A 21,207-nucleotide genomic window follows, 5' to 3' on the forward strand; every position below is an offset into this window, starting at 1 on the left:
ACAGAGTGCTTAGCATTTACCACAGACCACCACTTCCTGTTTGCTAAAGTGTCATTTCTGATAAAGATTCCTATCTATTCTCATTTGCTGAACTTAACAAGATGTGTGTCACTAAAAATGTTGTCATACTTGCTCATACTAAACGCAGTCGACTTTACATTTTGATTTCTTTGTACCTCCCACTGCTAGAAGTTATTTTATGATGCATTTTAGTGCAGGGAGAACAACTCCATATGTCAGCTGCTTAACTGTGTGGCATGCCTAATAGGCTTACAATTCATTTCAAGTGTTTTAATGGGCCACAAAGACAGGTGAATTTAACTTCTAAGGTGCCACACAGATTTTAATCGCCCACCCTGCATGGTCAAAGTCTAAACGAAGTGCATACCTGTCCAACTGTTTACTTACACATCCAGTACTCCACCGCCTCTGCAGGTGAAACCAGTCTATCGTCTTTCATGGTGTTTAAGGTGTGGCCCTACTGTTGGTCCTCTCTGGTTTCCCCTCCCCCCCCTTCAGCTCCGTCCAATCCCCGCCACCAGGAGAACTCACCTGAAAGGATTTGTATTTAGGGCCGATACTCGTCGCTGATTGGCCAGGTGAAGGCACTCTGCCTCAGGGCTTCACTACCAATGGCGACAGTGCTGCGTGACTCATAGGGAGAGGACAAGTTGCTTCACTACACTTCTCCTTTTTCTGTTTCAACCAGCAGCCTTTGCATTGTCTTTCCCCCCCCTCATCTCCAGCTTTGTTTTGTCACTGTAGAAAGGTGTGGGCCTGTCCACGTCTTTAGGCACCATTGTCCTCCTTTGAACACGTCTTGGATTATTTCACCATTTGCTGCCGATTCTTCTCTTGGTTGCTGAGATCAACACTTGGTTGGTTGTTATTATGGACCTTGTCACCCGAATCCTGTGTCTTTGAGGTCAGTGACAGATACTTCTCCTCTCCACATGTTACCTGTTTTAAGCTTTTTTTGAGTGTGTTAAAGGAAAGGTATACATTTTACATGAACAAACATAAATAATATATATTTAGGACGTATGTGAGTAAGCGGACAAGCAGTCAGGTAGTTGGTTGCTCTGCTGTGCATGGCTCTCGTTATCGTTGCGCTGACATGTTTTAAGGTTTTCAATAGAGAGCTTTAACAAGTCATCCCAGTTCATCTTACATTTAGGAGCATGTTTTCTCTTGTATTGCATCTTTGGAGGCATACTAATAAATCAAATGTCACTTCAAAAAACAACAAACCTGCATTTGTATTTATTCTAATCACCTTCTTGCCCATATCTCACCATTTTCCTCAAACCTAGTTGAAACTTTTTAGTGCCTGAAAACTTGTCAGATAAGGTAATCACTTTTAACTTTAAAACCTGCCATGTGTAGATATAATAAGGATGATCTTTAACTTATATGTGTGTTTGTTGCATTTCTTTTCTGAATTGTTGCCTTATATGGCGTCTTGAAATAAGGGCGGGAACAGTATTTTGCAAGTCCCCTGACCAAGCCCACATGTATTTTTCACTGTGTAGTAATGGTCTACTAAAAAGTAATTACACTCTGTGATGATTTTGATCCATAATTGCTGCACAAATGTCATGCTATTATTAAAAACTGTGAGTTGCTACATTCACAATTAGAGTAGAGAAGAAAAAAAGTAAAGGAACGGCTGTGGTTTCGCTGTTGGAGCTCTTAGCCACAGCCACATCGAGTCAGTCATGCAGAGCTTCTTCAAAATCTTCTGATCACTAGAACAGAATGCTGCTTATCTTGTAATGTAGATGCCCAGATGTTTGACATTTCAGCTCACAGCAAAGTCTGACCCTGAAGTGCCTTGCTTCCTTTTCTGTGCATGTAAAAGTTAACCTTGTGTAAAGTCTGTCAACCAGGCTATTGTGCTTAAAGTTGTTGAGTATCTGTTTCTAAAAGTTGCACAGAGCAGCAGAGATAAAAGCACACTTCCTGTTTCCTCAGAAATCTACTCTGCACTTTGTGCACCACAGTGTGCATGCAATACATGTTTGAATAAACATGCCTCCGAGTCTGAGTAACATTCTGACTTCACATGCACTTTTTTCTGAATCTGCTTTTAAATGTTGCTTCATTGAAGATGCACAGAACTGTGCAGTTATCTCAGTGAAACCCCGAACAAGCACAAAACATATTCGTCTAATTTTTAGTCTGGCTTTTAAAAAATGTAATTATACACAAAATATCCAAGCGTGTGATTATTTCATTGGTTTGGCATTCAGAAATTATCTTGTTGATGTAATGTTTTGCATAACAGCTGAGGCCCATTAAAGGCAGTGTAGAAGAGGTCATCTTACAGACACCAAATAAATAAATATCTCTATACTTTAGACTGAATATTGAGTATTATTGGGTGAGGGTCAGGTGGGCTGGCCCTGAAAAACAGAGGACTTTTTTTTTTTTTTATGTGTTGTACCATCAACACATGATTCAGTGTGTGAATGGCTCTGTTGTTGAGCCGGTAGAAGTTTGCATTTGACCTAACTTGCCTTACTTTCTCATCATAACCTATGGCCCACCTTGATTTGGATTGTAAATGAGGGCCTCTTGCCTCAGAGGCTGAACTCATAGTGAAGCTGCTGTTTAGTGAGGTTTTATGCCTCTCATTGAAAGAACAGGAGGGCGGCTTGACTGCAGTCTTTCTTCCTTCAATACAGTGTCAACAGGTCTTAGCCTGTAATTAGATCATTAGGCTTGGGCAAGATGACGGAGGTGGTGCAAGATAAGGACGTGACGAGAGCAGGAGCAGGCGGGGTTTAGTTTATTACTACAACTCGGGCAGGCCGAGATATGTAAAAATCGAGGATTTGTGTTGCTCCATGTTGCAGGTGCATGCTATCACGAGAAGAAAAGAAAACACAGAGCCACCTGTGAATGGTCAGGTACAAACTGTTGGTTATGATTTGAATAGAATAAATGAGAGTAACATCACCTTTGTGTGGTCAGATGGCAGTAGAGAAATGGTTGTTAAATAGTCCTAATTGTCGATGTTATGACTGCGTATTCAAAACAAAAATGGTGCCATAATTTCCATGATTCAAGTAATGAAATATTTTCTTAGTAATATTATGATGGCTTTGGCAAGAATTATTTCTTTATACAAACAACTTTGCTTAAAGTATCAACGTGTTCATGTGTTCCTTTTTGCCTGGTGACCATGACTTCTACCACTACCCTTCAGCCGCCTTATTTATTGAAGCCGCTGCGGAAAACCAGTGAACTCATAGTGAAACTAGTGAATAAACAAGGCTTGTGCACCTGCAGCCATTGTATTTCAGTAAGCCCAACTGGAAAATGTCTCATATGAGAAAGCACAATCAGAGCCCTTTTTGTATTGCTAAACGATGAATTTCCACGTCAGTTCCCCCATTTCTTCTTTGCTGTTTTATTTTCCATTGCTCTCTTTTTATGGGATGGATGGAGACCTAAAGGTTAGAGAAGTACACTTGTGATGGGAAGTTTGAACTCCTGTGACCCGTTGGGAAAACCTGGGTGGGGAAAGTTAATGTATAACTTTCTCTTCTGCTTAATAGCTACTGTGCCACTGAGCAAGGCACATTCAGTATTCAGTTTGTAAGCTGGTTGTGTATCTCTGTTAATATGCTGCCGGTGCTCAAGAACCCTCCCTTGATAAATAAAGTTAAATCGATTGAGCAACTGTCTCCCTGTGTTGCAACCGTCTCATGCTCGGAGCGTGCTAGGACTGGCCGTTGTTCTGGAGTACATACCGAACCAGAGCTGTTATCATCACATCTCACCACAGAGCCCAAAAACCAAACCGTTTGAAGTTCTTCTAGCCTGGTGTATTTCATTTCAGTCCCCGATCTTGATTTATATTCGAGGGGCAGAGATTCTTTCTTTTGTCTCTTTTCTTCAGTGCATTTCTCTTGACTGGGAACTCGTCTGTGATTTCTTTCAGTGATGCTTTCTCTAAGATACTGATGATCATATTGTTTGTCTGTGTTAGTCCTTTAAGTCATTTTTATTTGGAGTTGATTTACTGTGTAGTGAAGTAAAAAGACTTTCTAGACGTTTTACTTACTACATGTTTTGAGGCTAATTTCTCACATAAATACTGTAAATCCTATAGATTTAACCCCTCCAGTGTGTACTCATTAACTTCGTGGTTACAAAAGTACTGGTATAATAAGCCAGGCTGAAGTAAGTGAAGTAGGTCATGTTTTCTCACAAAGAAAGAGGGCGCACAAGAGAAATGATCTAGTAGAGGGAATATCAGGTCACACCTTTTCACAACACTCCTGCTTATGTAATGCAGCATACTTATCTGGGAGTATTTAACATAACACGAGTCTTGGCATGACATATGGCGTCACGGTCAGTTGTGAAAAAGTAAATGTAACTTCTGTTAACTCAAGTACCATACATAGTCATAGTTTTGAGGTACTGAAACTTGGGGATTCTGCTGCAGTTCAGATGGAAGTATTGCATGTTTTCATCTGCTACATTACTTCAAAAGCTTTACTTAGTAGTTATTGTTCAGATTAAAAGAATAGAGAACATTAATGGTTCTAGTGCGCTGCCTCATGATGATGTATGAATATCTATGCGCTGTACAGTTGCGTGTTAAGGAAAGTAAGATTAACCTTTGGTCAAGTTAAAGATCTGAGTACTCCGTACACCATTTCGGACACAAAGAAATGTAATGCAAAGTCCTCCTGTATGTTTCTAGAATAAAAGGTTGATCCTGCTGCTTTCTTCTCAGTGGCATAAAATTCAGGTGGCATTTAGCAATGGATTAGTTTGCATCCTTGATAGATTTTCAAAGGAATAATGGCGTCACATATTTAAAAGGTGCTATATTTACGTATCTTAATGTGAAAGTTCAGTTGCTATCAATGCAGTTCAGCTATCTCCTGTGAGTCTCTTGCTCTGTGGTTGGACTCTACTTCCTCTGTCTTCAACTGCAGCTGGCGGAGATGATAGTCCTTTTGCTTTGAGGCCTTGGTGAACTTAGCGTATCAGTACATGAACCAGTTCCACTTGGATTCACCAGGGGAGGGTTAACCCACAGGACTTGAGACTCACTGGACAAGTACTGACATCAGCAACTGCCACGATAGGGACTAACCGCCACCACGCAGGCATGGACATGTAACAGGACAAGGAACTAGCTGGTTAACAGTAAGTGAAATAAATAAAACAAATGCTCCATTAAAAAAAAAAAAAATCAAATTAATAACTTCCCTGTCCAAACTTTCCTACTTCACATGAACTGGGCGTGACTAGTTGTAACACAAGATAAAAATAAAAAAGAAGACGAAGACTAATGCTAAGATTTAAATTACAACAGGAAAAGGATGCAGAGATTTGAGAGTTTGGCTCTGTTTCCAGGCAATCAGAAGCACAACTAATCATCTAATTGCTTCAGATCAACTATCTGTGGGGAGAATTGTCATTTAGAGATCGATTCTACCCAAAAAGGATTGTGATAGGACCTTTTGGCCACATCCCTAGTACTAATAAAACCAACAGACTCGCAGAAACAGTGAAAAATAAATATAACATCTATAAAATAATGAACTGGAAGCCGTGTGACTTGGTTAATGCTGTTTAGAAATTACTTCCCTTTTACTATCATGCAGTTAAAGAGACCTACTATTAAGTTAGTGTTGGTTGATATACATTTTATATAAAGCGTCTACATGGAAATGATGATAACTCATTTATCTTGATAAAAGTTAATCTTTCATAGACGTTGTTCACTGAAGTTGTGTGGGCAGAGTTTGAGGTGCAGATTTATTTTTCCTCCAGATAAAAACAGCATACAGACATCAGAAAAAAATTTCCATTACAACCTTCTGTTGTGCTCTGCATTTATTTGAAACACAGTCATTTGGGACTGTATACTTTACAAACAGAAAACTCCATGTCTTCTGATGCAGTTTGATGCAGTAGCTATAAATTGCTAATGCTATATAAAGGCCTGAAAGCAAGTTCACAGTGCAGTGTTTTTGTTTCCAGTTATGTGGGTTCCACCCTGCATGAGGTAACAAAGTGCAAAAACGTAGACTCACCCTGTGTGAGATGCATATGAACATAAAACTCACACAGTCTGAAAAAAGTTTTAGCTGCTATAGTTTCCCAGCTCTGCTGTGCTAATTTAGACATCGTGTTTGCTTTAATGCAATATCGTTTGGTACAAAGAGTCATTCTAACCCAGGAAAATTGATTTGCCACATGTTTTTAGGAGGCTTTTGGTCCCAGACACCCAGCTGCAGTGGTGTCTGAGTTTGAAACTTTCAGCAGCAAGCTCTCTCATATGGAAAACTGGCCATGCCCATAATTACTGCAGTTCTCAGATGATCTGCTGAGTGGATCCCCTTGTCTGAGTGCTAGTGTCCAAATATAAAAGGACTGTAACAGACTCTCAGTCATTTAATTTAGCTAAAACGAATGCCTGAGGGCTTCAAGGAATGACTGCTGCATGCAAATTTCTAAAAATTTGTGGTGACATGGTTGATGTATAAAAATCAATAATAACATCACTTCTTACATCTGTAACTCTTAAGTTCTTGCATCCACACATTTGGGTCTACATCCAGAGATGATTGATTTTATGTGACAGTACCGCTTTGATTCTTTTCTTTCTTTCTTTTTTTTCTTGCGTATTCAATTGCACCTCACCCACAAGTAAAAAACCCCCCACTGCATTCTCATTACATAACTTGACAATTCAGAAGATCTCCTTATTTGCAGGATGTTAGATGTGAATACTGATGACATAATTAATAGCAGCATTTGAGCTTAGCTAGAATCAGTCAATAGGCCAGTGATTAACATGCAATATTATGTTTGTTTAATCTGCCAGGGATGAAACATCCAAGATAGCATGGGTTAGTAGGTAAGATTTAGAGCTAAGTATAGTGATTTACTATGTTTTTAGTCGCTGCTCTAAGTTAATCTAATCAGCTGTTGAAGTTTGTAGGCTATACTAGGGTGATAGTAATGTAGTGGTTTTTTTCAGTGAATAAAGATTATGGATGGGTTTGATTCTGTTGATGCCAAAGTGATTATGGCTTCTGCTTGTAGGTCCAATTTTTTTTAGTTGTTAATGGTTTTATGTCACCGAGTCAGAAAGCACTTTGAAAAAAGTCTGTCATGTGACTCAGGTGTGGAAACGCTCCACTGCCTGGAGTTTGACGTCATTGTTTTAAAATGCACGACTGTAGAAGTGCAGTATATAAAGAACTGAGGCACTTTGAGGCTTGCTGCTATTACAGATTGGACAATTTTAAAATGTTTCTTAGCTGGAAGAGTTCTTTGTTGGGGAAAAGAAAAGAAAAATCAGAGGAGTAATTTTTACAATTCAGTTTTTTTGATTTCAGCCAGCTTGGCAATCCATTCAGTTGTGTGTTTGTGCTTGTTATGCTTGGTCTTCAACATGTATCCTCACAAACACACAGTGTGCCTTTGCTGAGCTGAATGAGGCCCACCTGCTCTGTTCTTGTTCCACAGAGCCTACTTTACAAGCCCTCTCCCTCTGCGTGTTCCTAGGCAACAGCCACTCCTTGTTTACCTTTGCGTTTTTGCATTGTGATTCTCATCAGAACAACATAGCCCCAGCCCCTCTGGAGACTGATTGTCAGGCTTTTTTATTCAAAGTAGCATGAAGCAAAGATTAGCATTTGTATGAGCCTGTAGTGTGTGTATCTTCCTAGAAACTCGTCATTTTTCTCCGCACGTGTAGTTATTACTGATCCCAAATATGGTAAAGCAATCACACCGTGTAAATATTTTGTTATACAGCAGTACTGAGCACTGCTGTCTCTTTAACCAGGTGATTTATTGTCCTCATTTCATGCACCTATGCTGCACCTTCCTCATCAGGTGACTGTCATAAACAAGTGTATTTCATAAAGCCTTCTCAAATATTGACCAGCCTGAGCAGACAGTCCTTCTGTCCCTTGCAAATATGTCAAACATCTCTCCAAATGTATGAGCTGCGCCATAGATTCACATCTGCGGCAGCTGGAATATACGAAGTGGATGGAAGAGGGTGGTATTAGCAGGGAATGTTAATTTGAATGTTATGAGTAGTGAAAGCACAGGGCGGACACGATTCTAGAAAACTTGTTAAGATGACGAGCTCAAGCGTTTGAAGTCCAAGTAATGCTCTAATACCTAAAGCATGCAATCCAAACATTTGTCATGAGTCCATGAGTTGTTGTAGCTTAGGCCTGTTAGGTCACTCACACAGCTTAACACTTTTTCCCTTGTCTGTATTTGAACTATGCACCTGGCATCTTGAAAAGCAATGACTTTGCACTTCTGTCCTTCGATCCAGGAATGGGCACACGTTTACTGGCTGCAAGATTAGATAGAAACATTGGCCAGTGGTATCCAATACCACACTGACCCAGTATCCAATTGTGCGAAATCAGATAAGCTGTCTTGAAGGGGCTAAGCTGACTCAGTGTGAGTGGTCCTATCAGGGAGGCTTTATGGGGGATCAGATGAGAAGAGCTGATTTTGTTGTTATTAGCTGTTAAACTGAAGCATGATCCCTGGAAGTCTCAAAAACAGCCGGGGCTGTAAATCTGCATCTCTGAGAGGGTTTTATCCTTTTGATGAAAACATAATAAATGTAATAGGATGTAGTATGACATGCTGTACTCGTATTATATGGTACTTATTTCTAAAGACAGTGAGCATTAAAAGGAATACTTCTGAGAAATAAATTTATTTGCCTTCCAGCACAATAATGATGAGGAGATTTAAGGCACTTTTATGTTTGTGTGCTAAATCTAATGTAATTCGAATGTTATAGTTTGTTTGCATAATTTGTACAAAGATTTGTAAAGTCTGTACTTTCACAAAGTAGGTTAACTTATCAGATAGTAGGCAGGTTTTGTTACCTTTGAACAGAGCTAGCTTTTCCTCCCTTGTAGCATTAGGTAAATATTTATCATACAGATCTGTGAGTCACATCAATCTTCTCAGCTTCCATGTTGTCTCTTGAACTAGTGGTAGAGTCAAACTGTATGACGAGACAAAGATTACTTTGTCTCTGTCTGACTATGTGCCTTCTGTAGGTGTGTTGCCTGTTAGGTATTACTGCATGCCTGACTGTAGGTGGACACATCAGCCTGCTTGTGTCCAGACCTGTTTGGTATGCAGCCTCCTTTGCAACAGCCAGGTCCCCCTTTATATTCCACAGTCAGCCCTGAAATGTCTGGGCTCCATCCGTAACATGTACTTACGCTAAGAGACAATCTAGGAAGTATCTTGGCAAAGTTCATACAGTATAGGCTTTGTGGATTTCTTCCCTCGAGTTTATTAGGAATTGTGGAAAGTTGCGTAAAAGAGTGGCAGCTATCAGAGATAAAGTTGGCATCGATGTTTATAGTGTAAGAAGGAATTTAGGATGTCAACTTTCAACTTGTTTTTTATTTAAACTCAGTTGATAGTATGCTGCTGGTATTTTTCCCTTGGGTACAGTATCCTCCCTTGCTGCTGTCAGTATTCCTGTGAAATGACATCTTTGTGTTGGTATGAATGTAAGTGCTTGTGAGTGGTACAGTAGTGCAAATTTTATAATTACTTTAAAGTTTGAATTTTAGTTTGATTATAGTGATGAAGGACAGGTTTAAAGCAATTTTCCAACTTTTGGTTCATACAAAGACGTGACTCTGTATGTACTAGCCTCCTGTATATATCTAGCGCTTGTGGGAAGCTTGCTTATTGTCTACAAAAAGAGAGAACTTTGACTTTTCCAGTCTAGTCATGCATCAAATGGCTCCCACTCAGCAGCCAAAACAACAGCAGAGCCTAGAAGTTCAGATGAAACATTTCAGCTATGTCTCCAAGAAAAGAATCAGCAGGGCAATGAAACTCCTGACACACATGCACAGACATGCATGCTTTTTATTCATCCGTGCTCTCTGAGTTCTTTTTACTCAGAGATCTTTTTGGGTTATTTTGAAATTATGTCACTGAGCTCAGATGTGAGAGCATTTAGAAAAAGCAACAACACGGTTTATATAGTTCCCTGAAAACAGGCCAGTACAGTTTTGGAGCCAGCTCTGGTTTGTAAAAAGCTTGGATATATCTTATTGCTCTTATCAAAACTTCAGTTGCTTCTTGTTCTTTCTTACTGGCAAAGAGCAACATAGAAAACTGAAATCACAAGCTTTACATGCTTTACTGCTTCGAGTATTCATTTTAGGTGTATAAATGTAAAGCATTACTGCCTACAGATCCGACTACACGCAGCGCTGCTGTGAACGTCTCGAAAAACATTCACGGCAGTGCTGTAAATATATATGTTAACAATATTTTAAAGATATGGCGCTGCACACAGGCTTACACTTGCATGGATGGCAAAGATCACATTTTTAAATAAAACTGTGGCAGAAGTGTGGCGGTCACAGCAGCACACAGCGAATCAAACTGTTATGTTTGGTGCAGTTTCTTTTCTAAAACTTTGCTGCAATTTCCTGTCCTGTTTTCACAACTTTAGTGGTTCTTCCTATCTGTGACATGTGGCTGGTTGCCACATTATAGAAGTAGGCTGCTGGTGGTAATTTTTACTAAAAGCCCACATCTGTTACTTTACAAAAGGCCTCTCTTTGGATTTGTTGCGTATCAGGTAAGACAACAGTACTGGAGTCAAGATGGATTTTATTGATACTTTATTGTGGTTAGATTTGTTTACCGTGTATTTCTAAGCTTAATATTTGTTCATGTTCAGTTAAGAACAAAACCGAATATTTTCACACTTGTAATGAATGACTTGGGCTTCAGGCAAGTTCTTCTCTGTGTCTTCTAAAAACATTTTGCTGTGCTGTCGTTGCGCACACTGAAATACTGTATGACCAATAAGAGAACACTGTGTGACAGGAACTTTGTAGTTTCTTCTTAGAATTTGTGCAAAACCAACTCACGGGGCCAAATAAGGGATGTGTGTCTGTTTTGAGGGGTGGGTGGGTTAGTAATGCTATCTGCTTGTGCATGACTTGTGTCAGCATTGTGGGGAAGAGATGTCTGCAAATGGCAGGTGTGGCTTTGAGAACTCTGGTGTGATCCTTTTGAATCACTAAACAGCCCTGACTGCAGTAGCAGGTTTGAAAATGTCAGAAAGCAAAAGAAAGCTGAGAAGCGTCTCATCTGCAGAATAAATTTTTGAAATGACTCATTAGCTTCTTAATATTTTGAATATACAATATTTACAGATTTCTTACTTCTGACTAGTTTAACTTCTAAAATCCAATTATATGTTACACTGTCAGACTTAGTCTTTATCTAAAGTCCAACTGCAGTGTAATCACCTTCATGTTTTACGTCACTCTGGCAGTAGTTATAAAGAAATGGTACCTGTGTGACAACACTCAAGTCTACGAGCGTGATAGTGTGTTGTTTCAGGAGGAAGGAGGGGGAGTTGAGAACTTTCCGCTCTTACACAGAGGAAGAAATTTTCTTCTGAGTGTGGTTTAACAGACAGGAAGCAGCAGAAACCCAGTGCTCAGTGATGCTGTTCCTGTGAGTGCAAAATTCACAGGTCAGTTTGTGGGTGTTTTTCTTCTTCTACCCGGCTTTAAAATAAGTCATTTCTATTTTTGTCTGTCATTCTTCGTGTCGAATGGCGTAAACAGAAACGTCCAGTATTCTACGCTGTGATGAAGCACACGTTAGGAGCAAGAATAGCCTGTGTCTCATGTCTTTACTGGAAGGAAAATGTGACCAAAAGAGAAATGGAATCTGGTCTCTGTGGACATGTCTGAGTTGTCGTCTCCGGGGACAGCACTAGGCTTTCATCCCTAATCTCCAGACCATATTATCCTGCTAAAGCTAATGTCCAATCTTCCATAAAAAAGCCTAATGTTATACTGAATAGTGTGTTAGCTGGCACGGACAGCCGTTGTCACAGGAAGGCATGGGTCCTTCTTCCAGAGCTTGAAGCCTGAGTGGAAAAGTACAACGTTCGCAGGAGATGAGATTACATTCCATTCGCTTTTTGAAAGCCTGTGCGCGAGGTGACATTTTTCTTTCAGTCTTCATTTGGCCCTGGCACGGCAGAGCCAATTGCCTACTAGTGTAACACAGACACAGCGAGTGCTGGCTTGGATGCATTGCTGTCTGTGCTTCTGATGCCTGGTGCTCTGCAGCTGCATGCCATTAGCCGGTGTCTATGCCTGCCTCTGTGCCCATTCCAGCCATTTTATCACTACACGCTTGGTGTGGCCCCTGGAGTGCTGTGAAAGTGCTGCTTTATTCTGGTCAATAAAGTGGAGTTGGAGTTTGAAACACGGTGAGGCATTTTGTATTGTGCAACGCTAGGTGTTGAGTAAAATATAGAATACGCAGAAAATGCTGTATACAAAACAATTATGTTGCTGACATAGTGCAATGGCAGTGATGAAACCGCCCTGTTAGTGTGTTTTTTTTTTTTGTCTGCCTTTGATGCAAGACCTTAATTACTGTTCTCTTACTTTGCTGAATTCATCCACACTGCCTGTACTTTTAGTGCTTTGTTGTCTCAAAATGTAGAATATACATCCAGCTGTTCTTTCATTATTCGCTCTGATCTGTGCTGTGTTTGCAACACTGCTGTGCTTAAGGAATTTTCCTTGGCGTCCAAAGTGGCATTGTTACATAGATGTGGGTGGGTTAACCACAACTGAGAAAAACAAAGGGGAACTGCTGTCCAGAAATGATGATCAGGATCCTCTGATGCCCATGTGGGCTATCACAGAGCTCCAGGAATGAACTTGGGCCTCATATAACTGAGTCATTTCCCTAACAGGAACCAATAGGCTCCTGCAAAAACAGCATGCTCGCAGCTATATAATAACATAGTGGTAAGTAAGCCAGTGCATTCTCATTCATCTATGTGCCATGTCAGACATAGGTGTATCACTGCACAGGCGACCGGGGAAAATTAAACCTTTCATGTGAGGTAAAGATTTCTTTGTACTGGTGTTGAACTTTGCAGGTGTAATGAGTGTAGAGCGATTCTTGATTTATTTCTCTTTCAGTTTTTACCTCTGCAGCGTTCTATACCTTTGTGAGGTTTTAATTAATACCGCTGCCCCTCTGGCACCATCCATCCTGTGACCGTTGTTATGTAGCTACCCCAGTACACTGCTGAACAATCAGCCACCTAAGGAAACCTGTATTTTTGTAACCTGAGCTGAAAAGGATTGATAAGTAAAGTTTGCTTAGCCCTTTTCTTGCATCTCACAATGTTTGCACTCACCACATGCAGGGTGACTCATTGCACAGTCATTCAATTGGCTTAAATTACCTCCTTTCATGGTCAACAATGAGCTCAGCTGAAGAGACGAAAGCGGGGGAAGTAGGGCCTTCTGGGAATGCTCCATTTGTTCATGAATCCTGACTCTAATTGGTTGTTATTGGGACTGGCAGTCACCATGCTGTAGGGGTGGAGTACGCCAGTGTTTGGTTCATACCCTTCCTCAGTCTGCTGCACACTGAACTGCCATATATAACAGCCAGTCATAACTGTCTGAGGAGAGCTGAGTGATAGAAAGACTCCCATCGTTGTGTCACCTGACAGGGGCCACAATGGAGCCAAAATGTCAGCTGTAACTGATAATAATGCTCATTATGCTACATTCCAATGAGCTATACCATTAGTATGCACTTGGGATAACCAAAAATGTGTTAATGTAATTTCAGCCGAGTTCTAACATTCAAAAATCTTTTAGAATACTAAAGTGAACAATGCTGGGTTTTGAATATGTGAAAGAAAGCTTTAATGTGAAAGGAGTCCTGAGCGCCCAGCTTTATAGATCTCCCCATGTCTGCTAGAATTGTAGTGCCCTAAGGCTTACTATTTTGGTTTTAGGCATCAGACTTTATTATTTCAGTCACATCACTCACATCACCATTGCTTCCAGCTGCATCAGGCAGCTGTTTTCAGCAAAAACACTTGTGTACAGATGTCTGCCCAACACCAGCAACAAACAGAAGAAGGTAGCTGTTGACCACAATCTTACAAAGATAACTATTTCTGTCTGCTGGGTGTTAATGGGTAGTTCTGCGCTAATAACACCCCAATAACATCCCCAGAACCCCCACCCACCCATCCCCCTCCAAAATAAATGAGTGCACATTTTAAGTAGTTATTAATATGTTATAGCATATAGTTTTCTTTTCACAAGGACATATTCAGACAGGATGACATGGAAAAAACCCCCAAAAAACACATGTGTCTGGTTGGAGTCAAACCTTGCACACACTAGCATTAAGCCATTAAACCTCACCAGAACGCCCCACCTGGTAACCACGCTGAAAAATTCAAGTCTGGCAAAAGAAGGCCCCACCCATAGCGAATCACAGGCAGTCTATTTGCTCTGTAGACTATTATGCATTCACTAACATCCCAGTAAAATCCCTCCCTTCACTGTCCTCGTCTTCTCCTCTTTATGACGTAGTAAATGCAGTTACAACCCTGCCCCTGTGCTGGGACAAGGCAGCTGTTGTCATGTGCTGGGGGATAATGTGCAGGCTGCGTCTGACTAATGGCTGGCTCTCTTGTATCCCAGTCTGCTGTTAGCACTTTGCCAACTGGGTCATCCAGATCAATGAAGCTCTGACAGGAATATAGAAAGTACATGCAACCACTGACATAGTCTGGTACATTGTAGCAAACTGCACATAAACACAAGCATAAAGCAGAGAAATAAATAAATTATATTTACTTTCATCTTTATGCCTGTTGATTTGATAGCAGCCATTTTTTTTGTCATCTGATAAGTGGCTAGTGACTGGATGCTGATTATTTACCCTTCTATAGGCACAGTCCTTGATAGCTGAAATGTACAGCTTGATAAACGTCCATAAATCGAACACAAACTGCAACTACAAAAGGGGAACCAAGAACGTCTGCAGCGGAGAACATCTGCTAGATTAGCAGCGTGTCTTCTCAGATCTGCTGCGAAGCTGGGCAGGGCCCTGTCAGAGTGATTGCATGCGATACAGATAACACACATTTAGTTTGCAAAACATGGATCAAGGCTTCTGTTGTAAGTGTACGAGTACACCAGTGGAAACTGCAAATGATTTAAAAAGCAGACATATGTGTTTAATTTGGAAGCCTCACACAGTATATCGCTTCGGCTTGAATCTGGTAATTCACAGTACCAAGCATAAAGATGCCAAGAAGTCCAGCACACTGAGCTCCAGACAGATGGCGGCAGCGTCCAGCCCTGGCGGAGGTGGGCATGGATGCTGCAGCAGGGACAGCATGAAAGATTGACTGGAGTGAAACACTAGCCTTCTGATTAAGTTTCCTCGTCTCTCTTCTGTTTCCCAAAGCAATGCCTTCCAGACAGTAACTGCATGCTACTGGTCTGTTTGGATGCTTAGCAGAGAAATACACTTTAATGTGTTTGCTGGCTGTGCCCTATGAGCTGCAGAAGTCCTTCACTATCACCTCCTCTTCTGTTCCTTTAAAATACAGTTTGGCCTCGTATGCAAGTTTGTCACTCATACAGGCATTTAAAAGCAAATAAACTCCACCCTGAAGCAGTGGCAAAAGCAGGAATAGCGAGTGTTTGGAGGTGGGGGAAGGTACCAAACATTTCCAACTTACTTCTTTATTCCTGCCAGCTCTGATCTCTGGGAAACAAGAGGGAGGGGCTGTGTTTGTCGCCCCTGGGTTTATACTTATACTTTAACTCAAAATCAGCCCCTCCTACCCTTCATTCCCGAAACCTGCCTTTGGGTATTGATTGCTGGGACACACCTAAAGACACACACACATATACACAACAAGAAGTACATGACCACCAGTTTCCCTTCAACACAGGCTGTGATCACAGTAACTCCCTGAGGGTCAGTACAGAGGGGCTTCCAGAGCCGCATCAGACGAGTGATCTTTTGCCTGTGTGTGTATGTGAGAGTATGTGTGTCTGCATGTGTGTGTGTGTAAACAAGGGAGGGTTTGCTCAGACTGCTCATGTGATCATAATATCGACCCCGCTGAGCCTTATGATCTAAGGCAGAGTGCTGAGGGGTGTTTCACACTGAGGGGCAGAAAAAGACATCTGTGTTTAAATCAGAATGAACTGTGCAGTAGTTCAGTGAAAAAGAAAACAGATTTACTCATAATACTACCAGAAATCCTGTTTAAAAAATGTATAAAGTAGGTCTCGACCCTACAAGTTCAAAAACAGCAGAAAATTCTATCACAGTAATTTTTATTGTTTGTTTTTTTTGGGGGGGTGGTCCTGAATTTTTTTGTCTGATGATGTCACCAAGAGCATGTAACTTTTCTACATGCTCACGTTTTTTTCCAGCATTTAATTAAAGCATAATCAGTCAATCTGGAACATTACTGACAGATTAATTGATCATTAAACAAGTGTTGACGGTCTGTTTATTAACACTGTAAATGGAGTATTTGCGCTTTGTATCTCTACCGTTTGTATTCACATTGATATTTTCAGTAAAAGTAACTGCACAGATTGTAAATAAGAAATTTTAAACCTGGTGACACTAACGTTTGTTAATTAGTGACTTTTTAAAAAAAAGGTTTTTAGGCTGGAACCAGTCAGTGATCTGATTTTTCAGCATCAGATCAAAACTAGGCATGACCCAGATAATGCCTAAACTGCATAGATTTGAGCAGGTTATAGATCTAACCAATGTGAAGTCCCAGGAGTTCCACTTTATGAGGATTTTCTAGTAAAATTACTAGAATTACTGCTGACCTATCACCTCTGTCTCTCCATCTTCCAGGTGTAGATGCTTCAGGCGCAGCAGGGCCCAGCCTCCGTGTCAGAGTGGGACGAGGCTGCTCCCACCTGGGCCACAGGACTCCTCTGAAACTTGGCTCATGGTCTCTCTCTGAGCAATAACTGCTCAGATTAAAAAGACGGGATTACAGGGAGGCCATTTTGTGAGGTGAAACTGAGTCTGTCTGCGCTGGAGTAGTTATAGCTGGGATTTTTTTAGGCTGCTCTTCGACTTTGAAACTCCACTACCATGACGACAGCAGTACAACCCAGTGAACTGGTGTTTGAATTTGCCAGCAATGGGATGGACGAAATCAATCAGGTACAATCTCACCAGAGAAATCACTTTTTCAAATGCAACTCTCTGTTGTTGTTGATTTTTTTTTCATGACTCGACTTATAGGGTCTGCATTAGCGTTCAAACCCGTCGAGCTCAGTGGCCGACCGTCTGTCTTTTCCTACATGACACACTGTATGCAATCCTGTTGAAAAATGAAATACATTTCAAAACAAACAAAACTAGTGTAAACAGCATGGCCACTGGGGTAGGATTAGCCTGTGATCTCTAAGTTTGACGACACAGAAAGGGAGGAGGATGGAGCCGAGAGGAGGTCTGGGAAGAAGAGTGCGGGCTGCCGGTAGCACAGAAATGGAAAGACTGAAAAACCTGCAGTGAGGCTAGGGTGTGTGGGAGGCAGAGGGTGGGGCTAGGACGTGAATGTGTTTATTACCCAAAGGTTACTGTGTGCATTCGATGTCAACTTGTGCCTGTGTGTTTTTTCATTGCTCGGTCAGGTGTGCAGTTATCTCTTCCCCACACCCGGGTCTGAATCCTGTGGAGCAGGCTTGATTGTAAGTGTGGAGATGTATGTGTGTTTATGTGTCCTAGTATTTGTATGTGTGTATCTAGAGTGGCAGGCTGTCATTGGATCCCTGAATAGCACCAGTTCAAGCCTAACCTGATGGACCAGTTACAAGGCTGTTTAGAAGGGATGGGATAATTCCAGCAAAAGGTCTTGTATTGTTCCAGTGCTACAGTTTTGTGACTTGCTGCACCCACTTGGCCTGTTAGACAAGCAGTTTGCCTCTATTTACTAACTCATGAATATACCCCCACACACACACTGAAACGAACAACTCACAATGGCACTTCTGCAGCGGCCATTTAGACATTTAAAGATTTTATTTTCTCGCCACAGTAAAGCTGTCGGAGCTGAGTAAAATCACCAAGTAGATTCTGTAACGATTAGCCTTGCTATATTGGTTTGTAAGCCAATGTGTAGTTTGAACACAGTCGGGATCTGCTTCAGCTGAGGGTAGGGAGACGCGAAAAGGGTCCCAAAATTTCCTCCATTTTTAAGCTACATTATAAAGGCATGTGGCTTTAGGCAAACAAGCAGCTTTTAAACGTGATGGTATCTCTTACTTACGCCAGCTACACTTTCTCAAATATCGTGATGCGGATACAGAAAGTGTACAGACAGTTGGACTACATTGTGGTTAGGCAGGTAAAGCAGAAGAGAGTGGGGTGTGGGGGAACAGGCTGCACAGATGCTGTGCTTTCAAAGCAGAATGGGGAACTCAGACATGCAAATTGGTTGGAGCTTTATCGCCTGTGTTTCCCTACTAGAAACACTATTTAGGTCAAGAAAGAGGAAGAAGCCGTTAGGATACTTGTTGTATGTGCAGTATAATTTGTGTTGCATGCAGGGTGCTTGTACCACCTTCTCATCGTTTTACTCCTTTAAACAACAGTTTCACTCTTTCATAGTTCTTGCCGGATTATCAGCGGGTTCGCACAGCAATGCAACTCTGAATTGTTCACAGAAAAAAACAGAATCAATTTAACATCAAAACAACAGCAGAGACGGCAGCAACATGTGTCTGCCGCTCTGTCAGCAAACTGTGTGGGATCACAGGCTGTCTGCATTTAGTGGGAGAGGGTGGGAAAGGCTGCTGTTTCAGACGCAGACAAATAGTCGCAACGGTTTTATCTCCTGACACACGCTTTGTTCTTATTCAAGGACAGAAAACTTAATTTAAGTCAAGCCGGGAAAATGGGGTAGCCTCACTGTCTCGCACTCTGATAGTATGTCTACCAAAGAGTCTGATTAATGGGAAATATTCAGTGCATGTCAGTGAGACACTGATAGCACTCGCAGTCATAGCAAAATCCAGGGTTTTTAGTAGTCCCAGGAAGCCTTGTGGTTTTTCTGCTTAGATGGCACAAGCTGTCTGTATCTGGTAGAGGTATGGTAGACATTATGCAGGGCCACCTCCTCCCTCGACTCATAAACACCTTATTAATAAAGAATCCATGAATAATTAGCGCTAGTGCTGCTAAGGAGGGCTAACCGTTTAACACTGTGTCCAAATAATGAGCCAATCGGTTAGGCTCCTGGTTAAACTATAGCCGGGATGGGTATGCAGCCACGCACACTCGAATGCCCCTCTTCCCAGCCTCCCCCCAGCTCAAGGCCTGGACACCTGGTATGCCCCAGAGGGCCAAACCAACAATGGACACTTGTGCAAAGAGACAGATAAGCCTTTATTCATGTTCCGCCTACCACACCTTTTTGTCTTTTCTTTTAATCAGGTCATCACTCTAGGAATGTGATTTAAGGTGTTTCATTGATCGACATTGTTTGTCTAAAATGAAAACAAATCACAACATGAATCATTTGATGTAATTCAGCGAGGTTCCGACACATTGTCATTTAGAGACCATTTCTCACGAAGCTAAACATAGTAGCTTCGTCTGCCTGTCAGCGGCACAGAAGAAATGATTTCAAAGCATTTTGAAGTGTAGTGTGCTGCCATCTGCTGGTGCCCAGGTGACTACATGTTTTGCATCAAGTTGACTTCTTTATATAATGCTGATAAAATGGTTTATTTGAATGATTATTAAGTCAGCATTCCACTGGATTTTCATGTTGCATTTTCTTTATACTATTTGAGAAGTACTGTCAGGTTTTGAGAACCACATTTTGCACATATTCAAAGGACTGAATTAGCCTCTGACCGACACAAACCAAGTGCCCAGTGAGCCCTTTTGACATGGTCTCTATTGGTGGAGTTCACTTTGGCCCACACTCTGGTAATTCCCTCTTTCCCCTCGCTCCTTCCTGCATCAGATTGTGCCATGCCTGAAATGAGATAGCGAATTCCCAAAGCACATTTAGGAGATGATGAAGGGTGTGCTTGCCTGCAATTCATGACTTCATGCATTAACATTCATTTGGTCTTATATCATTTCTGAACATAAGATTAACTCTTCAGGTGAAGTGGGCTAGAACAAACAGCTGCTTCCTGGCTTCTTCAGCAGGCTCCTCTGGACCAATACAGCACCACAGAAATGAGCTCTCCTCCATGCTATGCGCCTACACATTAGCTAAAAATGAGTGTGAATCTACAGTGTTTCACAAGGCAGTAAAAATAAGAGACCAAATCGTGTTTTAACACTATCTTGATATCGTGTGGTTTTTATATCACATTTATGACGTGCAGCAGAGGGATTGATTGTATTTTTATTGCATATACACTCAAAGACGTATGTACAAAGATCCACGGTCCTCTGCCTCCGAGGGGCATCGTTAGTGTTACAGCATCTCAAACCTTTCTGTGTCTGTGTGTCTGCTCTCTGTGCAGCTGGACGACCCGTCAGTATTCCCAGCGGTGATTGTTGAGCAAGTTCCCGCAGCCGATCTGTTGCAAGTATACTCGGGGCTCGAGTCCGATGAGGTGACCAACGGTATCATGGTGGATACCACTCTCCATGTGGTTGAGGAACCATCCATCTTGGAAGGAGGGGTGGATCTCACAGGTGCACATGCAATAAATGCTGAATTTTAATGAGACATAACAAAACTAACAAAGCACACAAGTGGAAGATGCAAAGCCAGAAAATTACAAACTACACATTTAATTCCTGCTCCGTTGCACAGCACAAACAGCCTTCTTAGGTACTCTTCGAATTAATTCATTACAATTAATCTGTAGGCTGACCCACAAACTATTCACTGAACAGTGAGTTACCTGAAAATTCAGAACATGCAAGCATGCATTCAGCGATATTAACTTAAAAATAAGTCTTTCTCCTTAAAATGAAAAACGTTTTAAAAATGTACTCTCCTTGTCGTAAGTGAAAGCTGACATAAAAAAAGAACCTTTGTAGCCATTCACCTGTGTTTGACCTACACTTCTCAAAAAAGTAAATTATGCAAAGCATTAGCCTCCGAGTATTTCTTATTAATGAATTTGTTGTCATCTGGTGGACAGAAACAACAGTCTCAGGCACAGAGGACAGCATGGAGACAAATGAAGCAGCGGCGGCTCTTCTTAACATGGAGTCTCCGAACAACATTTTGGATGAGAAGCGTATGCGTAAGTTAATTTGCATGCTTATTATTCCACTCCTTCAGCTTGTGACAAAAACGTCAGCTTTGATCTAACGCTG

General features: G+C 41.3%; 1 protein-coding gene across 4 annotated transcripts in view; it reads left to right on the top strand.

The window, feature by feature from the left end:
- elf1 (E74-like ETS transcription factor 1) overlaps positions 1 to 21,207 on the top strand; it is a 41,051-nt gene that overhangs the window by 13,530 nt on the left and 6,314 nt on the right. For 2 of the 4 annotated variants that reach the window (XM_085428779.1, XM_085428771.1), the window contains exons 2-5: positions 16,756 to 17,073; positions 17,547 to 17,603; positions 20,400 to 20,574; positions 21,030 to 21,134. In XM_085428779.1, the coding sequence (XP_085284905.1) occupies positions 17,002 to 17,073; positions 17,547 to 17,603; positions 20,400 to 20,574; positions 21,030 to 21,134 (409 nt within the window). In that variant the 5' untranslated portion in view covers positions 16,756 to 17,001. Of the gene's footprint in view, positions 1 to 636; positions 926 to 16,755; positions 17,074 to 17,546; positions 17,604 to 20,399; positions 20,575 to 21,029; positions 21,135 to 21,207 lie in introns of those variants that run through there. The other 2 variants (XM_085428761.1, XM_085428787.1) reach the window with 2 other exon arrangements.

Source organism: Rhamphochromis longiceps, linkage group LG2 (assembly GCF_057381845.1).
Source record: "Rhamphochromis longiceps isolate RC_006_pf linkage group LG2, R_longiceps_female_GT1.1, whole genome shotgun sequence".
Classification (NCBI taxonomy): domain Eukaryota; kingdom Metazoa; phylum Chordata; class Actinopteri; order Cichliformes; family Cichlidae; genus Rhamphochromis; species Rhamphochromis longiceps.